This window comes from Tauraco erythrolophus, chromosome 14 (genome assembly GCF_009769465.1).
Source record: "Tauraco erythrolophus isolate bTauEry1 chromosome 14, bTauEry1.pri, whole genome shotgun sequence".
Lineage (NCBI taxonomy): Eukaryota > Metazoa > Chordata > Aves > Musophagiformes > Musophagidae > Tauraco > Tauraco erythrolophus.
Window position 1 is genome coordinate 9,503,492 of NC_141478.1, and position 16,975 is coordinate 9,520,466.

Below are 16,975 nucleotides of genomic sequence, written 5' to 3' on the forward strand. Positions count from 1 at the left end.
TCAGTATTAAGTCTTGTAAATTCTGCTTTAGTAGTTCAAATTGCAACTTAAAGCTGTATTTACTTGTGAGCAGGAAGAAAACTGGAGGCCTGCTGGAAAGAATTGAAAGCTTTAAAATGCATGGACTCTCTTGGTGCTGAGGAAGCTGGATAACTCCTGTGTTTTGAAAAATGCAGCAGCTGTGTGTTCTGCTGCTACAGGAACAAAGAGGTCACTGCCCTGACAGATTGGCTTGCATAGTTGATCCTTAAGCGTATTCATTTTTTTTTAACTCAAAGCATTCTGATGAAACTTGGTCAGAGTGTAACTACACATGTAGCTATGCTGGGAAATCTGAACCAGCTGTAGTGTCGTAGCCAGGGTGAGCTGTAGATGAAATGACATGTCTGACTGCAACCAGCAAGCTGCGCTGAGCTCTAATGACTGAGGCCCCTATTCAGATCTGCTAGTTCTTGGCTCTGCAGCAAGTTGCTGGGACATGGTAATGCCTTAAAGCAGCTACAAATGACTGCTCAGTGAATGTAAATTGGGGCCTTTTGGGAGAGAGCAACAGAGTAAAAAGAAAACAGGACCATTCTGTAACTTGCTATTAATTTGTGAGTCTAGTGCTTTATACCCTGAACAGTGTCCTGCTTCCCACAGGACACCTGAGCAGCAGTGTCTCTGCAAATTCTGCTATGAAGCAGTTGCTTGAAACCAGCCACTGTTTTCATAGCTTCTGCAGCAAGATTCAACAGAGCTCTGCTGTGAGGCCTTTATTTGCCTTTATTTGTTTTGATAAGCCTGTAGAGGAATGCATTTCCTATTTATTTTTTTGTACCAACATGCCTTTTCATATGGTGATACAGATGATATCAGATATCTGTACCAGTATGTAGAATGAAATGTATTTGTGTCTACACAACTTCATATCTTGCTTTTATTTGTGCCTGGGATGAAGCTTTATATGTTTAAGCAACACAAATTACCATTTTTGCAGTTTCTTCCTTGCTTCATTAGCACGAAGAGAAAATTACTATTAGCACTGGTGCTACTTAAATCAATGCTGAACTGCTTCACTATAAAAGTGATTGTGATAGAGGAGGGAATATTTTAATCACTTGTTAAAAATTAGATTCATCCTTTGAGGTGAGTGTCAGCTGAAATCTGTCAGCGTGTTGATCTCTGACAGTGAAGAGTAGCTTACACTAAACGTTCTGCTTGCTCTTTGAGAAGCACTTTCAAAGCTGGCATCAGTATGGTTCAGACTGCGGCCGGTTTGGAACTGCAGCTGTAGCAGAGTGCTGTTTGGGTGGTCTCTTCTGCTTCAGCATTAGTATTTGGGAGGGATCCTTCCCATACTGGTCATGAATTTCAGGAGTTTTTGCAGAACACAAGACTGTACTTCAGCTGGAGTAGTGGATGTGAGAATCTGTTCGCTTTGCCTGCTGCAACTTGAAGTATGAGGACAACTAGAATTCAAGAGACCTTTTTCTTTGTGGAAGACAGATGAAGAGAAGACTGGCTTCTATATGGGATTTTTTTTTCTTGTTGAGAGGGAGGGGAAAAAAGATTATTCCTAAACCTTGTGCGTTTAATCCTGCTAAATGCTTCTCTCTCTGATCTTCCTGATTAACATTTGAAGCCTATAAAGCTAGGCTATCAGTTACTTGAAACATGTAGCATATAAACATTTTAATTAAAAGGAAAAGAAGAAGGGAGAAGGGAAAAAGACCTGTATCATGGTGCCTGCTCTGTGGGGAAGGGACATACACAAAGATTTTGTTACTCGTTTTGCAGAGTATTGGAAGAGGCAACTATTTTCCCATAGAACCTGATGTCCAAAAAAACTTACCGTGCTTTAGTGTTTCTACAGCTTCAGCTCTGTATGTTTTGTAGTCGGGAATATCCTTTATATGATTGATTGTGATTTTTGCTTGGTACAGAGAGAAGTTTGCTCTCTGAAGATGTGCACTGAGCAGCAGTAAGCAGGCCTTAGAGATCCATGAAGTTGTCTGCTTACGGCAGGAGTAACAGGAATGGGTAGACTTTAAGCACCAAATTTGTAGGGGAGAAGGACTTAACTCTGCAGGGCTGTGTGCTGCCATGCTTCTACTGGCAATAAGTATTGTTGAGAAGAAAATTATCAAAGGTAACTTTGGTTTAAGCTTAGCAGTTTTTAGCTAATACAAAAAGATGCTGTTTATTCCATAATCTTCAATGAAGTGGATGTTCTGGGGTTGTGTTGAGGGGAATTGTTTAAGATTCTTGCCGTTCCCTCTAGTATGCTTCCTTCTTGTTAGAGCTTGTACAACAGGTTATACAACTATACTGTAAAGCAAAGCAGGGAACATGCTTACAATATTGTAAAGAGTTTAGTTGTTTTTTTCTATAAGATGAATCAATTCTGCATTCAGAGTAACAGGATAACCCCATGAACTTTGCAAGTACAGCTTGAGGGGAACAGGCAGAGCCCAGAGGTATTTCCAGCAGCTTTACAAGCTCCGTGTTTGTTTTTTGACACCTCAAATGGAGTGGGACATACATGTGGCCAGGTTGATCCCAAGACCTTGCTGTCACTTCAGCTATGAAGTTGCTTCAAGTTTTGTACTGAAGCCAAGCTAAGAGGCCGGTTTTGAGACTATGGATAGGATGTACACTTGAGATGAATTTCACAGCAGGCTTGATGCGCATCAAGGGCTAGCTGCCCCTAAAAAGTCGTCCTGTTTTTAGCCTTGTCGCTTCCTTTGTACTCTGTCAGTTCTCTAGAGTTGATCTTCTGTCAGATCAGCAAGCTCTCCAGTCTACCAGAATAAATATTCCCCCTTTTCTGTCACATGGATGAGCTGATCTGACCTGAGGAGGGGGTGGGGGTGCGCAGCAGGGACCGGGGCTGTGGGAGCAGTGCTTCCAAGGCTGCAGTGACAGCCCACCGTTACTGGCTTATGTGATGGGCTCGGTGATACTGTGGAGCCTCCTGCATGGGTAATTATGATTAGTTTTGAAACAAAAATCATCTGAAGATGAGCCAAGAACTGGGATGAGGGGAGGTCTTCCCTCCCCTCCAAAACATCTGTTCAGCGATCTCTTGCTGTCCATGTTTGCTGAGATGGGGACAGAGTCTGACTGCTCCGCTTGTGGCTGTTTGACTCCTGCCCAAACGGTGAGGAAAGTTCCTAAGGCACAGTGCTGTGTCGTCTTGGCTCTTGCCTTCGTGCAGTAGTGGATGTGTACAGGAGAGACATGTCTGAGGTGCAGCGGCAGGAACTGCCAGCGCTTGGACCTCTATTCCCTTATTTTTTTAGTGCCTGTTTTTCACTAGTGGTTCTCCTGATGCTTTAAGCCTGCTCTGCTGCTGAAACAGCACGTGTCTTCAGCTAGACCCTCTCTTGTGCCCAAACAGCACATGTGACAAACAGACTCGGAAACCAGTCTGTGTTAAAACTAATTGGCAGAAGATCGAGTGGTTGGTTTTCCAAGTTTGATCACTCCCTTGATTCATTTCAGTGCATGTGAGTGCTGAGAGGGAAGGAACAGCATGGGGAGAGGGAGTGAGGAGCTGGGGAGCAAGAGCTTATTCTACTGGTTTGGTGTTTTGTGGCTTTAGTGTTCAGATAGATCAGTTCAACCATCTCAGCAGCTTACAGGCTGCTAAAATGTGTGGTGTCCCTCCTGGTCACATGCCATCCATCGCATCAGTTCCAGAGTTTTTCCCCTATGTGTTGTGCTTTTCTCTTTTTTTGTGTGTGAAGTGATTGAGCTCACTGAACTGTCAGAAAACTTTCTATGGTGGTGATGGCCCTTTTTTCCTGGTGGTTTTTTTTTTTTTGATGGCTCAGGGAACTAACTGGGTCAGTGAGGGTCCAGTTGAGCACTGGAGCTGATGTGGGGGGTTGTATGCAATTAGCCCCTTCTGAATGCAAAAACAAGCTATTGTGTTGGTTCAACTTCTTTCTCATTTGACTTCATAACATTGCATCAGTTTGATCCTATCTCTTCTCCATTTTATTCTCTAAAGATTAGCAAGCAATGAAGGATCTTCCGCTTCCTGTGGCTTTTATTAAAACTCTACAGAAGAATCCCTGGCACTTCCCCTTGGAGATTTAAGTGTTCGGGAGCCTCATGCCAGTGGCTTGTGCTTTGGCTGGTGGCAGGATCCACTGGTTAATGAACTTGGGAACTGGCTTAGCTGGAACTCGGTCCAGCTTTTCTTGTTTTTCTTCTGGGCATCTTTGTGCACCTTTCACAATTTGTTATGCTGTGATTGCATTAGCACCTGATCCCTTCAGCAACAGTTGTGTTGGGGAATAAGAAAATTAGCAGTAACTGGTGCTGTTATTGAGTTCCTGTGTGCTGCTTTAAGCTAACTATTGAACAGAAAGGCAATCATGGTAAACTTTGAAAGTTAGCATGGTAGGGTTCTTTTGATGTGCTGTTGTCTAAAATTAAAAGGATTAATACTTGTATTGTGACATTGAATCTCTATTAGCCCTTGAAATATTCTGTCCAAAGTGTTTTTTTATTAGTCTTTCAATCTTAAACGTTCTGTGTCATGAGTGACTCGTGTAAGGTTTCATCTTTAAATTGGTGTGAGTTACCAAAGCACAGAAAACTTGTCTTCATTTACACCCTCCTGAAATGGCTTTGCTGAATGTTGGGCCCGACATAAGGATTGAATTCCCACATGGCTACTTGCGGTTTCATTCAGAAGGGCTGTCTGGAGAAAGGCAGGAATGAAAGTGCTCTTTCAGCTACAAGTACAGTACTTCAGCAAAATCAAATTTAGCTGTTGTTTGAGGTCAATGGGGGCTTTGTATGTAGAAAGCAAATGCTTCTGTATTGGGGTGGGGAGCACAGTCAAACAGCTGAAATAAGCTTAATTGCAGGTTGAAGCCGAATAAGATACTATCAGAGATTTTTTTTTGTCTTCCTGCCTGTACATCTTCCTTGTCTTATATCTGGAGTACTTTCTCATCCTTAGAGTACAGTACCTTGTAGCTGTGAACAGAAGACATGGCTGTCATTCCTGTGTTGCTGTTAGCTTTGCAACCCAGAGATTTGTTTTTGAGGTGTCAATTTCATATGCTTTGGGGAAATAAAATCAAAATGCAATGAATGTGGGTGTGAGAGGAGATGAAGATACTTGTCTAAAAACAAAATAATGGGAAACTTTGTTTGCATTTGGCTTAAAATACATCTTATGTAAAAGGAAATCTTTTTACCCTGGTGTACTTCTTGCTGTGGTTTGATCTAGTTTTGTGACTTCACAATTGGTGAAGTATTCAAATATCTTGAAACCTCTTCTCCTCTGGATTTTCTTTCAAAAGCTTTGCTTTTGAAATATATACTGATGTTACTTGAAATATTTTTTTTTTTTCAGTAATACTGCTTGGTTTTGGTTTGACTTGCAAGAATTAAAATTATCCGTGCTTCAGCCTAATTTTTAATCAGGAAGTATAAAATGGTAGACCTAAGTTGATCTTGAATTAAATAATTGGTACCTGGAGATACTTAATTTCTTAATGAGAAGAGATTTTTTTTTTTCCTTTCAAAACTGATACAAAAAAGGGCAAGACTGTATTAATGGGGGGGGGGGGGGGTGGCAAAAAATGGAAAATTAACTTTATCTTACTGAGTGACAGGTGTCAATAACTGATTTACAAGTTAGACCATTTGAGAATAGTTAGGAGGCTCAGAACACTGTTGAAAATGGTCATTTGTTGTGCATTTCTTGTATTAAGGTTTACAGATCTTTGCAAGCCAGGGACAAAAAAAATGCAAGTTGTACAGTGTTTATGAAAACTAAATCTAAGGATGTTATATGTGCTTCCCTGGTATTTTTCTTATTTCTCACTTTTAGTATGTTTTCACACAAAATTTGATATATAGGAAGTATGTGTACCTAGTCTAATATTTTTGACTGAAAGAGTGGTTTTCTTTTTGCATGTCAAAAATCATAATACGGGTTTTGTGGTAAGTAGTTATGTTGTCGTTCACTAATGACGTGGTGACTAAACACTAACTTGCAAATTCATGTGACTATTGTTAATTATAATGATTATGCAGTAAATAAGCATGTGTTACCATGCTTGTCTTTCATTTTATATTTCTCATTCAGTGTCAGGTGTTCAAGTTTCAAGAAGAGTTTGGCATAGGTGTCCCCCTCCCCTGCCTTCTCTTAACTTACTGCTAGAAGCAGTAATACTTCTAATGTTTTCTAAAATTACTTTTATTTGTGGACTATATGTTGACCTTAAAATGGTGGGGCCAGAAGGGTCTGTATGTATGGGTCATGCGAAGCATGCACATGACTGTATTTGTATTATTTGACAGACTTTACAGATGTTTTAGGAAAGGGCATCGAGTTACCCATAGGGTGTCTTTCCTAGATCTTTTTGAGCTACAGGAAACCCCAGATTTTCAAATGTTAGCTGTAAAAGAAGAGTTTTCTCAGGCTACTAAAATAGTGACTTGTATGTATCAATTTCAGGTTTATAGAAGAAGGGAAAATGGCTCAAGAAACTAACCGTAGCCAAGTGCCTATGCTTTGTTCCACTGGTTGCGGATTTTATGGGAATCCTCGTACAAATGGCATGTGTTCAGTGTGCTACAAAGAACATCTTCAAAGGCAGAACAGTAATGGTAGAATTAGCCCTCCTGGTAAGTAAGGCTAACATATGTTTGTGTGAACAACTGAGAGTGACACAGGAGACAGGAACTTGCGTCTCGATCATGTACAAATACTACAAGTGTAGGAGTATCAGCGCAAACCACTTTATTCAAGTGTCTTACCTTATGGAACGAGCTTGGGTGAAATGCTCATAATAGTGCTGTGATTAATCTGCTCTGAAGTAGACTGTTGCTAATACCTTTTGTATTGATCTGAGTGCTTCCAATTCAAAGATATAAAAATGCAGAAAATATTATACCGACATGTTTTTCCTGAAATTACTGACAGTAGAGATAACATTCAGCTTGGGCAATGTTTGTGAAAAGCATTTAAAATACAGGTATTTAATTTCTGCAGCCTGATACCGAAGGATTAACCTGTAGGCGTTTTTTAAGAATAGTTTCTTCTAACTTCCAGTAGAGATACTTTTTGTTCTTTTTGGTCCAGTGCCCCATGTACTTACTGTCTTTCTTACAAAGCAGATTTCCCATTGAAATAACTACTGTCTTCCTACATTCACTCTATAGAAAAAGGTAGAGAGCTTTCCTCCTTTAAAGTAATGGTAGTGCCCTCAGGAAGAGGAACCCTTTCTCTGCTCTATTCGCACCGATGTCTTCAACTTCAGCATGTTCTGCTGGTGGAAGGAGAGTAGGGAGTACTTCCCTGGAGCTTCTGAAATGTCTCTTCTGGCTTGACTGGATACTGACAGGAGGGAGTCTCATGGTGCACTCTTGAAGACTTCCCTCCTTGACTTAGTATTAAACTTGACTTCTAAAATTGGAGCAATAGCTTCCATTGAAATCTGGGGATCTAGGTTCTAAACTTCAAAACAGATTCTAAGTTGGCATTAGGATGCTACGCTACTGTTTCTCACAGACCCATCTTGGTTTTTTAAACAGAACCCAAGCTTTTGTCAGAATACTGCAGTTTATGCTGAGAAAGCTGTTTGTGGATGTAGCAGAAAATAGTTACTATTTTAAAGCCCCAACTTCAAGATTTTCTAATTTCTGGGGGGCTGGAAAACGATCAAAATATGGCCAAACATAATTACTTTTTTGTAAAATTATGTTTCATTACGATATAGGTTGAGATTCAATTACTTTCCTGACTAGTGTCATGGGGTTGAAGAATAATTGCATTTTATAACTCTTGTAATCCCAGGAAGTAGTGTAACACATTTTACATTAGTGTCTTCCTTCCAGCAACTCCTGTCAGTAGTATAACTGAGTCCTTACCGGTTCAGTGCACAGAAGGCAGCGCCCAGGAAACTCAGTCAACTTTAGACTCTACATCGACTCCATCTATGCAGCCAAGGTAACCTGTTTCTGTCTGTCGTTTGGTGTTTTTATGTAAAAATCTGTATCAAGATGATTAAATGAAGCATACTGATACTGTGTAATTAAATGATAGGACCTGGATTAGGAAAACGTGTAAGATAACTGCTAACTTCAAAGCATGGGATCTAACAGTAAATAGCAGCTGATCTGTTAGCTACATCTTGCATTCAAATGCAAATTCGTCTTTAGAATTTAGCCTCAAATAGGAGCATTGCCAGCTTCGTGCTATTCTACAGAGATTTGTCTGGCTAGTCGTCTGACTCCACAACGTGCAGTTAGTTGTACGTTTATCAAAGGGGAGAGCTCTTTCCATCTTAGAAATTTGAGGATTTTGTAAAATGGCAGAAAGCTGTTTACTAGAGCTCTCATAAATAAATGTATGATAATGTGTTCACAAACTAGTTGCTTTGCAGAAAGTGGAGTGTACTGGAACAGAGGAGAGAGATCTGAATCTTAGAACAAGTTGTGCTACTGAACTGACTTCTTATTAAATAAGTAATTTCCAACTGGATTATTCAAGGAGACATAATGTCCTCTTGTAAATCACTCAGACTCGCTAAGTGCTCTCCATTTGTAAAAGCTAAATATTTGTTTACGTTTAGTGACTGCATTTTGGTTTAGAATGACACAACCAACAGTGACTTAAGTGCTTCAGAAATTTTTTGAGTGAGAAGTGTTAGTGTGTTATATTATGGAAGCTAACTCGCAGTAATATTCCTTCCAACTTTCCTTTAAAAATCAGAATGTAGTAAAACACAGGCCGAGGATGACTTCGTCATTTATTGTTGGCTAATTCTGTTCAGGCTGTGTTTTCTGCTCCTTGGCTTTTTATAGGAGGTGTTACCTCAGGCTTGGATCCTACATATGGCTAGGTGCCATGCTTGATGCTATATTTGGTCTTTCCATTCTGGGATCTCTAATTTGAGTAGAAAATAGATATCTTACTTTGATACAGCTCTTCTGGTATGTGTTTCTTTAACCAAAAAAATTCATCCAGGTCAATGCACAGAGGTGAACCAATTACAGTGCCTTTGGGTTGTTTTCTCACACAACCTTTACAATACCATGAAAGAGAAAAAAGTGTCTCTTTGATCACCAGCTTGATTACTGCTTACAGGAGAAATGAGTGGATGTTGCTCTTAGACTTGCACTTCAAAAAATTGGTGTTGCTTGTTATTTTTTCCAAAATAAAAGCAGGGATTCAGATTCAGACTGGTAATATCTGAGTTATGATACTCTGAGGAAACGTGTAGTAAATTAACAATGCCCATTTGTAGGTGGCCAAACCTGCAGTTCAAGTCCTATGTGCTGTTCTTGGCGATTAAAATTGCGGCTCCAGTGCCCTGGTTGTGTCATGGACTGCTGGAAGGGCTTTGCTGGTTCATGGGCTGCTGGATAATCCAACTCCTTGGATTCAGAGTGAATCCTTAAGTGGCAAGGGAGAAATACATTAGGCAAATGGGGTAGTGTTACCTCTCACTTGGGACTTCAGCTCTGTCTTGTTCCATAGTGGAGCTGCTGGATGAGCAGTTTGGCTGTGAGTGGCTGCCAGTACTGAATCTGACTCCCATAACTGTCCAGGGTGTTCATCTGTGAGTTTCCAGCCATGCTGTGATTTTAGCAGTATGGCTGACAGTCGGGAAGTTTTTCCAGCACCACTTTGCACTGCGAAAATCTAATGGGTTCTGTGTACAGCTGCAGATGCTGTATTACTGGAAACCTTGACATGCTGCAATTTTCTTGTTCGTATCACTAGAACACCAAAAGTAGCTCCTCTACAATTATCTCACTGACTTATGTTACAAAAATCCTTGCATATTGAATGTTGCTTCTGTGTGCAAGGATGGTATGCCAAACTACCCCAAAATGTTTTTTTCCCTTTTTATAATTGAACTGGTTTATTGCATTCAATATGAATGCAAAAATGTTTTAACTTTTTCATCATTTCAGATTGTCCAGTATTGTTAGACACTGATGTTTTTAAATGGTTACAGAAACAACTCAAAGTGAAAAGCTTTGGCATGCTCTTTCAGCAAGATGGACTCTAATGTATTTTTCAGGAATGTTCTATAGAACATGGACATAAAAATCATAACTTTTTTTTTTGCCCCCCAGCCCTGTGTCAAGTCAGTCACTTTTAACAGAATCTGTAGCATCATCCCAACCGGATAGTACGGCTGTGGACAAAACAGTACCTGAGACAGAAGATTTGCAAGGTTGGTGCCTAGTTTTCAGAGACAGAACTTAGAAATAATGTTTTTAAAATTTTCACTGCTCTTAATATACTCCTGTTGAAGAGATGGCTTATTCTCAAACCCAAATATTCTGTGAAATGAGAAGGCAAAATAAGGATAAACTTTCTTAAAAGGCAAGTCTTAAACTGAAAACATTCATGTTTAACTGGAGATTTTGGAGTCTGCCATAACAAGTGTGTTAATTGGGGTTGGAAATGCACATCATAAATCAGTCTACTGTTCTGTCTTTATGCCACAGTTATTACATGTAAGTAGAGTTTGGAGTATCTGTTACTTCTCAGAGTAGTCATTTGCAGCAGATAGCACAGAAGTTTAAGAGCATGTTTGTGATAGAGGGTGTTACGACATAGCTGTTACAAGAACAGTGTTAGTGTCTTGTATAAACATGAAACCTGTAAAAGAACCTTCCACCTATGAACTGGAATGGTGTAATGTTTTGACGCACAGAAACTCACTTTATCAAGTATAAAGTTACCAAACCACAGACTCTGGTTGCTTGAAGGAAAACGGCTGGGTGGGTGACTTTTAACAATATTGGCCTAAAATCCTTATTGCTGGTACAATGTAAAGGTTTTTTCTTTGATTTTTTTTTTCTTTTTATGTGCAGGCTTGCAGAGAGCTTAAAACTAAAGAGTTTTTAGTAGTGTTTCTTAGGAAAATGCAAAAATGCCAGATAGTATACAAAATTTGCTTAGACTTGTAATCCATAGACATTATAAAATGTATTTAAAGGTAAGTCAGTAAGTATTCTGCCTTCTGCTGACACAGCTAAGGTTTTAGTGGGTAGAGTTATGTTTCTGTAGACTAGTCTAAACATAGGAGTCTTGGTTTTCCACAGATGCAATGTGTAATTCCGCTTAAGCTAAATATAATTTTTTTCATTGTACCTCAGATGTCAAAGTTCTGCTTTTCAGATACTTTTCCAAACCTGAGCTCGCATTTTTTTGAGTGGAATACAAGAGTTGTCATTCAGCTGCTGTGCTGAGTAAGGCCACATCCTTGGTCACACAGTAGCTGGAAAACTCGAGAGGGGAGGTTTCAATGCTAATGCCGTTTTGTACTAGCCTTTGAGATGTCAGTTATTAGAAACATGTTTACTCTTAAAAAGATATATTCCAGACGTGTTCCGATACCTGTTATTCAGTTTGCTTTCTGGAGCCAAGAACTCTTTGTTGCTTCAGGTTTGACAACGCACATAAGCTATGCTCTTAATACCAGTCAACGATGTCTGGCCTTAGCCAGCTTGAGAGAAGAGCAAATCCTGAAAAGGCTCATACTTAAGTTCCGTATATTGGGACAGCAGAGGTAGGTTTGCAAGTTAGACTTTTAGTTGATACACCTTTGAGTAATACAGATAAGGCTCTACTTTCATCCCTGTTCTGCAGTATGGGGAACCGGGATGTGCTCCATGCCAGCTGTAACCCCGCTCCCATGCAGGTACATCCCTTTCTGGGAACCTCAGAAGTAAAACACCTCAGTCAGGCACATCAACATTGCACTGCACGCTTACTCTGATACAGGTGTGACATGTATTGGAGAATATAAAGGCAACTTCTGTAAGCTGATCTTCCTAATACCCTGTCTTTTTTTTTTTTCTTCTTTGTGTTAGTCTCATGATTCTTGGTCTTCTATCCAGTGCCTGAATTAGTCTCTCTGTTGACAGAGACTTATCTTACTTGCTTGGCTTAGCTGTGAGTTGAAACTCTAGGTTTGCAGCAGCTATTGTTGTTTCACCAGGAGGTAGGGGGAGTGCTTTATTTTAAAATAATCTTTGATGCTTGTACTGTGAGGTGACTTGGGTCTGTGGAAAGACTTTTTCCAGCAAGTTTTCAGAGGAATGTCGCTGCTCTTACCCATTTAGATAAATTTATGCTCCTTTTAATTCTCCACCTCCAAAGATAATTCTCCCTATGAAAATACAGGTTTCTCAACTGGAAGCTTTGATTTCAGGGACATATTCACATTTTACCGTGTATATTTCAAGGATCAGCCGATATCAGATGTTTAGAGTATTTCTCTGTGTATTTTTTTTGTACCGTAGTGATTTCTAAACTAAGAACACCACCATGTAATTGCAGTTCTAAATTACAATCCCTATTTATAACTTACTGTGGCAGGGTCAGCCTCATTTTCTGAAGAATTGCTTCTGTTCTATACCTTAACTGAAAATTATAGGAAATACAGTGTTTCTAGTTTAAATGTATTTTGCTTTGAAAGTGTAAGTTTGTAAAGCAAGCAGCTTATAATGGATACTAAGGGCATTTCATTGAATTGTCACAACTGTGCATCCTAAAGTTTTTTGATTTGTCCTTTCACATCCCCTTCCTCCCCAGTCATTCAGAACTTGAATTTTAGGCTGCTGACAAGAATGTAATAGAAACGTGTGAGTTGAAGTTATTTAGTATTGTCTGGCTTTGTAGCATTTAAAAAAGAAAAAAGTCATAGAACTGTGGGAATTGGGCCCAGACTGAAGAGCTTATAGTGCTACTTCTGTTGATGTAGGGGAAGAAAAAAAGAAATTGTCTGCTTTGATCATTTGTTCAGTATTTATTGTGATAAAAATGTTGCTTTGTTGGAATGTCTGTTCTGGAGCAAATTCTTTTATGCTACTTGTATGTCTAATGTAGTTGTACATAGTTGAGATCTCCTTAACTTGCTGTGTTACAAAATTTACTGGGCTACAGTAACAATGAATGAAAGATTGGGTGAATAGTTAGGCTTTCTTACATTACTATTATTATTTTTAAAACCAGACAGATAAATGGGACTTGAGCTGTGTGCTCACAGTCCTTGCTATTTGCAGACAAGCTAAAACTACAAAGGGATAAAAATCCCAAAGAGCAGTTCGCATTTGTTTGTCTTCATTGAATTTATGCATTGCAAAAGAAATAGAAGAAAACTATAGAATATGTTAAATCTAGATTTTACATTTAGTGACTGTGTCATGATGCTTGCAGGTACTAAACTGCAAAAAGCACAGACAGATAGTGGCTAATAGATATTATTTTTTTAAAGTTTAATGTTCTGAAATATAATGAACTTATCACTAACAATGACGTAAAATGAAACACATTAAGATACAATACAATTTGGAGCATCTCTCCAACCCAGTTGAGGTTGCCTCATGAACTGTTGTACCTCTTGGTCAACATTATAGCCCTGTTAGGATTAGCCAGTCAGGATTCCTTATTTCTTAGCCAGGGGATCAACAGGGCTGCCTCCTGGCAAGCCTGCGAGCAGGTAAAGCAGCACTTCACTTCTCTAGATTAATGAGTTTAAAACCATCCAGGTTACAATTCATGCTTTATATTTCAGGGAAGTTTTTTTAAGGTAAATGAATCTTGTCAGGGAAGGCAAGAGCCCTCCCCCCTGTTACAGTATGGCCTCTTACAACTCAAAAACATAGGGCTAAAAGTATAAATTGCATTAACAGGTGAGCTTTTAGCCTCTTTGAGGCTGAAAACTTCGGAGAACCAGAAGAGCCTCTCTGATTTTTCAAACTTGTTGCTGAATTGGAAAGGTCCATATATTAGCATTGCGAAATGCAATCGGTTGTTTAATATGGCGTGGTTAGTATTTTGCAAAATGAAAGTACTAGCTAAGATTTAACTAACTGGCTAAAAGGTGCATGGCTGTTCTTTTCAATGAAGTCACCTGGCTTTGCGCTCATCTAGGGTTTTTGTGAGGTAAACCAGTTCAAAAAGTCAGTAATTGCAGACTAATTTTTGTTTTAATATACTTAAAAAAAAAAAATGAAGTTGCTACAGAATTTTACATGGAAATAACCAGGACCTAAAGTGAATGCTCTTGAACTAATGGCATCGACTTCAGTGGACCTTATCAGGGCTAGCTTAGTACACAGAACTGGAAAGGAATTCATGAATACTTAGATTTTCGTGACAGTACCAGGGGCTCAGAGTTAGAGTATGAGTATGATACAAATGTAGAAAATAATGTGGGGTTTACTGGATGAATGCTCCCAGGAGAGAGAGGAAACAGTTCTACATCTTTCTTGTGAATAAGTTTTGTAGGTTAAGTGTGCTTTTACTTAATTTCTTTAATTTGCCTCTTCCTAACACTGAAACAGTGTACTTTAGGCTGATTACTTCAGCTTAGTGTCAATATGTTAGGAAGTGGGGATCTTCTGCTTAGGATTAACTTCACATTTCATTCCTATGGAGCAGTGAGTAGTCTTCTTCCTAGGTCTGGTCAAATGCACTGAAGAGGTAAAAGTAGCTGTTAATACTCTTCCTGCAGGAATGAGGAACCCTTTTTCATTTGAGAAGCTCTGCCTGGTAATACAGGGGCAGTAAATTCAAAACATCCAGCGTAGGGAGAGAGGAGAGAACAGATGACGTGTCAGAAGTCTTGCAGCAAGTGCGGAATTCCGTGTTGTGCCTGCAGGGATGCAAGGACTGGAGTCTGCTTTGCCTCACAGGTGCTGTTTTCATCGTGGTCGGAGTACGCTGAAGTTCAGGCAGGGTTGGTGCAAGCAAAGCAGTAGCAAAAGCTCCTGCTTTTAGGAGGAGATCCAGACTCTGCTTGTTTTGATCAGCTAAGCACATGCTTTGTAAAACAGGGAACTTCTGTTGGCCAGCCCAACCTGTCAGCTCCAGAAAACTGAGTGTCTGTTCATGCTTTATTCCTTTTTGGTTACTTGGCAGCTTGTACGGGTGTTGCCAGTGCTTCTGTTCTCCGGCTAAAATCTGAGCTGGGGCTGGAGGAAGGGAGGAAATCGGTTCAGGCAAAGCAGGCAGCAGGATCCTGGAATCCAGACTAAGTACAGCAGCTGGGAGTGGCGACAACATGTTTCCCGTGAGCTCCAAGCTGGGTGGTATTGCATTTTACCTGGCTTTTTTCTATTGCTTTCATCACAGCTAGCTTACAGATGGAGCGCTAAACATTGGTACTTTGTCATCTAAAGGTGGCTTAGTGGTTGGGCTATTCATGATTATCATAGGGGATCTTGAGTCAAATCTCTGGCTTCTATGCAAAAGCAGACAGATCTAAAATTTATGGTTATTACAGTAGACAAAGTGACTTGTGGCAGCATGCTTAGTAGAATCTTCTCACTCAGTTCTATAGCGAGCAGCAGCCCTTAAATATTTTTAAACCTTTTTAATGTGAGTGCCATACACACAAAGGAAATTTAAGTATGTATGTATTAGAGAGCCTCGTTATGCAGGAGACAGTGCCAGTTTTTCCTAAATTTGGCTAATAGTTACAGAGCCTTTTAGTAAAACTTACATTGAAGTAACTGGGTTTTGCTACAACAGGAAATGCAAACTTGAGAATGTTCGCTGCTAAAGGCTAATTCATGGCATGAAGCTTTCTTAATGAATTAATAAACACTGCGATGTCTGTTCTGTGTAACACTACAAGAGTTCATTTGAGTAACTGTTACCACTTCTGATACTTATCTCGCATCTTTTAATCCTTACTGCTTTTGATTCTTATCTTGCAAACCTTTGGATATTACCTGTGCACTCAGAAATTTGCCTTTTAACAGCCATTTAAAGCCCTCGAACCTTTTTTTGCAAACTATCAATTCTTATGAATTTCAGGACAAAGAAAAGCTCTGCTTGCAACATAGGCAATGATTTTTTTTTTTTTAAGGATTCAATAAACCATGTGTAAATCTATCTTTGCTAGATTAACCTTTGGAATACACTGTCCACGCAGGCAGTCTTTGCTGGTGGTCGGGTATTTTGCTACCCATTAATGTTGCTTGGTAGAGGCTGCAATGTTTTGATACACTACAGAAGTGGAAAGTACCTTTTAAAAAAACAAACAAACCAAACACAACAACAACCAAAAAAAACCACAACCCACCGATAACCAAACAAACCCAAAACATCAGAACAGAAGCACAGGGAAAAAAACCACCAGAATTGTCATGCAGAATATCAGTCAGCTGGCATAGAACTAGCACAGAACTGCATCTGACAGTCTCTGCCTGACAAAAATCCAGCTGCACAGAGATGCCTGCAGCTTTTTCCCTGACAAATGTCTGGGCTTGCTGTTGTATTCTGTTCTTTACAGCACTGGTTCTAGCTCTGCTTCCATTGACACTCCTCCCAGCTGGAGCTTGCTTTCGTTCTTTGCCTCTTTGCTGCAAATACTCCTAGCTTCTGTATACTCTCCTTACTCACTGGAGACTTGTCCTGCTGTGATCTAGCAATGGCTGGTAGGCAGAGGCTGGCTTTTAGCCCTTCTTGAAATGAAGTTGGGTTTTTTGGTTTCTATTTCTGTTTTGTAATGTAAGGAATGTGCAAATACTTGAGGAAAACCAGCCAATTTCTATTTTTGCCTGGGTCAGGCAAATACTACCATTACGTGTTTATATTCTCCCATACAACCTGTAACCTGTGTCTTTCAGATGTGAGAGAATACTAAAGTAGGTTGAAAGCTGTCTTAGCAAAAGTGTCTTCTAAAATGAGATGTTTACCTGCTTCCTTCCGGGTTTCAGGATAGTGTGCTTCCTCCCTGTAAGTCTGTATCTTGAGCTTATGGTGTCTCACTCCAGGGAGTGACTAGCCCTGTGTAGGCTTTTTCCAGGTGTGCAAGAGCAGCTACTGTCAACAGTGGTAGAGATTGTTCTGAAATACTGCATTTTGGGTGGCCTCAGTATTGCAGCCTTCAGCAAAAATAATACTGATTCAGTATTTGAAAGAGTGTTTTACTCAACTGATTCTGATAAATAAAGTGCTTCTTACAAGTAGATTTTAGGAACT

The 16,975-nt window shown here is 39.7% G+C and overlaps 1 protein-coding gene across 4 annotated transcripts in view; it reads left to right on the forward strand.

Moving 5' to 3' along the window:
• Positions 1–16,975, forward strand: part of ZFAND6 (zinc finger AN1-type containing 6) — a 38,019-nt gene that overhangs the window by 19,017 nt on the left and 2,027 nt on the right. For all 4 annotated transcript variants that reach the window (XM_086620640.1, XM_086620639.1, XM_009978634.2 and 1 more), the window contains 3 exons: positions 6,470–6,639; positions 7,852–7,963; positions 10,102–10,202. In XM_086620640.1, the coding sequence (XP_086476766.1) occupies positions 6,489–6,639; positions 7,852–7,963; positions 10,102–10,202 (364 nt within the window). In that variant the 5' untranslated portion in view covers positions 6,470–6,488. The remainder of the gene's footprint in view (positions 1–6,469; positions 6,640–7,851; positions 7,964–10,101; positions 10,203–16,975) is intronic.